The 3,451-nt window shown below is 66.6% G+C and overlaps 1 protein-coding gene across 1 annotated transcript; it reads right to left on the reverse strand.

Moving 5' to 3' along the window:
* Positions 1–241: 241 nt before the first annotated feature.
* IL11 (interleukin 11) lies at positions 242–3,058 on the reverse strand. Its single transcript, XM_021689256.1, has 5 exons — positions 3,052–3,058; positions 1,684–1,856; positions 1,426–1,512; positions 1,138–1,299; positions 242–412 (listed from the first exon to the last, which is right to left on the reverse strand). Exons 1-5 carry the CDS (start codon positions 3,056–3,058, stop codon positions 242–244), a joined length of 600 nt encoding a protein of 199 aa, XP_021544931.1.
* Between the last annotated feature and the right edge of the window lie 393 nt (positions 3,059–3,451).

Below are 3,451 nucleotides of genomic sequence, written 5' to 3' on the forward strand. Positions count from 1 at the left end.
AGGACTCCAGTTCCCTGCCCCTTTGGTCCCCAAGTCCACCTGCCTCCCACCCGCCCCCTTAAATAAATAAGTATAAATAAGGCACAGATACCCCCCACTCCGCCCAGGTCTCCTGGAGGGACCATCTCGAATTAGGGGGAGAGAAGGAGGGGGTGTTTTCCTGCTGCTGTGCCCCCAGTCCCAAAATAAATAAATAAATAAGATGTGGCATCGAAGGACGTTGGTGGTTCCGGGTGGCGGGTCACAGCCGAGTCTTCAGCAGCAGCAAGCCCCGCACGGCCCAGTCAAGGGTCAGGTGCAGCCCCCCAAGAATGGCATGGGCTGCCCTGATGCCTCCCCAGGCAGAGGCCGGGGGGGCCAGCGGGGGAGCTGGTGGGTCTGGGGGTGCTTGGGGTAAGGCCAGGCGGGACATCTGTTGGGAGAGGACAGAGGGTTAGCAATAGGTCAGGGGTGCAGTGGGGGTCCCAGGAAGGGGTCTGAATGGGAGGTTGGGGAGTCCAGGCTGCATGCTTCCGGAGTGTCTGTGGCCTGTGGGGTAGGGTTTCTGGGTGGGCAGTTCTCAGCATGATGCGTTCAGAAAATGAAGACTGGGACCAAAAGGTGGGGGTGTCAGAACTGGAATTCCAGGGCCCAGTCCAGGGGATTGGGGGCGAGGTCTATAGAATCAGGACTGGGATCCTGGTGCTAGGTGAGGGCTGGGGGCTGCAGGCTCAAGTCTGGGGTCGGGTCCAAGATGTCGGGGCTGGGGTCTTAGATGTGGGGTCTCTCCAATCCAAGCTCAGGAACTCATGGGTGAGGGCTGGGCTCTCAGAATGGGGAGCTGAAATTTGAGGTCCAGGGTCTTTGCGGTCAGGCCCAGGAAGTGGTATCTGAAGTTTTCTGATCTCAGGGTGCTGGGTCTAGGATTTTAGCAGTCAGGGTTTGGGGCTCGTAAGGGCTCACGACCAGCATCTGAGGTCTTAGGGACTCAGAGCTCAAGGTCTGAGACCTCAAGGTCTAGGTTCTGAGGTCTGGAGATGGCAGGGTCTGGGGGGGTCTCGGGGCCACAGGGTTTGGGACACAGAGGAGGGTCTCAGAGGGTCCTGCGGTCTCGGGTTTCAAGTCTAGGTGTCAGGTCTGGGGGCCGGAGTGTCCTACCAGGAGCTGCAGCCGGCGAAGCAGGCGGTCCAGCCGGGCCTGCAGGGCACCCAGCTCCGGCTCCAGGGTCCGCAGGGAAGGGCCCCCGGCCCGGCGCAGCCACTGCACATGGCGCAGGTAGGAAAGCAGGTCCGCTCGCAGCCGAGTCAGCACACCTGGGAGCTAGGACACAGGGCACGGGGGGCATCAGGGAACACCTGCCACCTGCCTGCTCTGGCCCCCAATCCCCCGCACCCCCCCCCACGCCCAGCTCTCATCTTTGCCCGCGTCCCTTTCCCCTTCCCTTACTTGTAGGGCTCCCAGCGCCCCTGCACTCATGGCCAGGGTGGGAAGAGAGTCCAGGTTGTGGTCTCCGTCGGCTGGAAATTTGTCTCTCTGTGGGGGCAAAGAAGCCTTGAGGGGAACCCTGCCCAGCTCCAAGGGTCCCTCCATCCTCCAGACAGGCCCCAAACTCCTCCCTCCCCCCCGTTTCTGCCACCGTGGTAGCCCAGAAGCCCTCCCCACTCCTGGTCCTGGTCCCAGCCCATCCCCTCCAGGCTCTCCTACCAGCTGCGCCGCAAGCTGCCGAGTGTCCGCCAGGAGGGAGCGGGTCAGGAGGACGGCGCTGTCCAGCTCAGCCCGAGGGTCTGGGGAGGCCCGCGGGGGGCCAGGAGGTGGCCCCGGGGCGGCAGCTCTATCTGGCCACAGGCTCAGGGCGACCAGGACCAGGCAGCAAACACCTGGGGGCGGGAGGAAGCAGAGAGCTCAGACCGGACTGGTGGGTCTGAGGGAGGAGGGACTGGGGGGTCTTGAGTCCCAGGGTGGAGCGCCCAGGGCAGGTCGCAGGGCCGGGGCGGGCTTCCCTCTCCCTCTCCGGCTCTGGCTGCCCCGCCCGTCGGAGCAGACGCGGCCCGGGGCGGGTAGACGGGCCGGGCGTCTCCCGTCCGCCCCCGGACGCCGGAATCTGGGCCCCGGGGCGGGGCATGAGGGGGGAGGCACAGGCCAGAACCTGCCCCCTCCCGGGGCCTCGGGAGCCCGAGCCGGACTGAGATCAGAGGAAGGAGACCGAGACAGAAACTCGGAGGCCCAGACCCCTCCCCAGGGGGACATCTCCACTCCCGAGTGGACCGCGGAAGGCCGGGCCGTGGTGCCGGGGATGCCCCCGGAGCACACCTGGGCGGAGAGAGGCAGAGGCGCGGGCGCAGCCGGGCCGCGGGAGGCGGAGGGAGACCCGGCGGCGGCGCACGGCTCGGGGGCTCCGGACCGCTGACTCCCCGGCAGCCCATCCCCCAGCTGCCCCGCCCACCCCCGCTCCCGCCAGCCAATCAGCGCCCCCCGGGCCGCCCCGCTCCCGCATCACACCCCCAGCCCGCCCCCCGGCCCTCCCCCGCCGCTGTCTGTCCGTCGGTCCGCATCTGTCTGGTTCTCCCGTTCCTGTCTGCACCACTGTCTCTCTTTCTCTCTTCCCCCTGGCTGGGGTCGGTGTTCTGGACTTGCGCTCACCTCCTGGGGCGGGGGGGGCGGGAAACTCTCTGCCTCAGTTTCCCTCCCGGAACCTCTCTGTCAGGATGCCTGGGCGTCTGCGTCCCTCTGTCCCCGCTGACTCCCTGAGGGTCCCCGGCCGTTGGGGGTCACCTCCCGGCATCTGTCTCTCTCTCCGTCTGTCTGGGGGTCTCCATCTCTCTCGCGCTGCCCTGTGCGTCTCTCCGCGTCTCAACTTCGTCCTCCCGTCTCTCTCTGCCCGTCTCTTCTCCGGGCCTCCTGCTTTCTCGGAATCTCCTTTCCTCTCCGTCTCTGCCTCCCCATGGCTCCCTCACTCTCCTCTGTCTCTTTCTGTCCCATTCCGCTGAGCCTGTCTGCTCCCCACCCTCCTCGCCACGGGCCCTCCCTCCTCCCTTCCTGTCCCCCCCACCCCATGAACTTGAACCAACTTACTGTTCATGTCCCCACAGGGCAGGGGTTCCCCAGGGCAGGGGGCAGGGAGCTGGGGGCCTTTAACCCTTCCCTGTCCGCTGCCGGGGGGGGGGGGGGGCCCTGGGGGTCAGCTGGGCCTCGGCCTGGGGAGGGGAGGCATGTGCGTGTGAGCAGCGAGGGCCGTGGCAGTGAGGGAGTGTGTACGCCTGGGGGGTTATATAGGGGGCCAGGGCGGGCGGGCGGGGGGCAGGCAGCAGGGGAGGGCAGCCTGACACATCCTGACTCACCCTCCCTGCCTGCCTTTTCCATTCAGACGGAGCCGGCTGCCTCGCAGGGCTCACGCTGCCTCGCTCAGAGGAGGGCACGGAAGGAAAAGTTGGAAAAGTTGAAAAGAGAAAGGGGGGGGTGGTCGGAGAGGGGC

This window comes from Neomonachus schauinslandi, chromosome 16, assembly GCF_002201575.2.
Source record: "Neomonachus schauinslandi chromosome 16, ASM220157v2, whole genome shotgun sequence".
Lineage (NCBI taxonomy): Eukaryota > Metazoa > Chordata > Mammalia > Carnivora > Phocidae > Neomonachus > Neomonachus schauinslandi.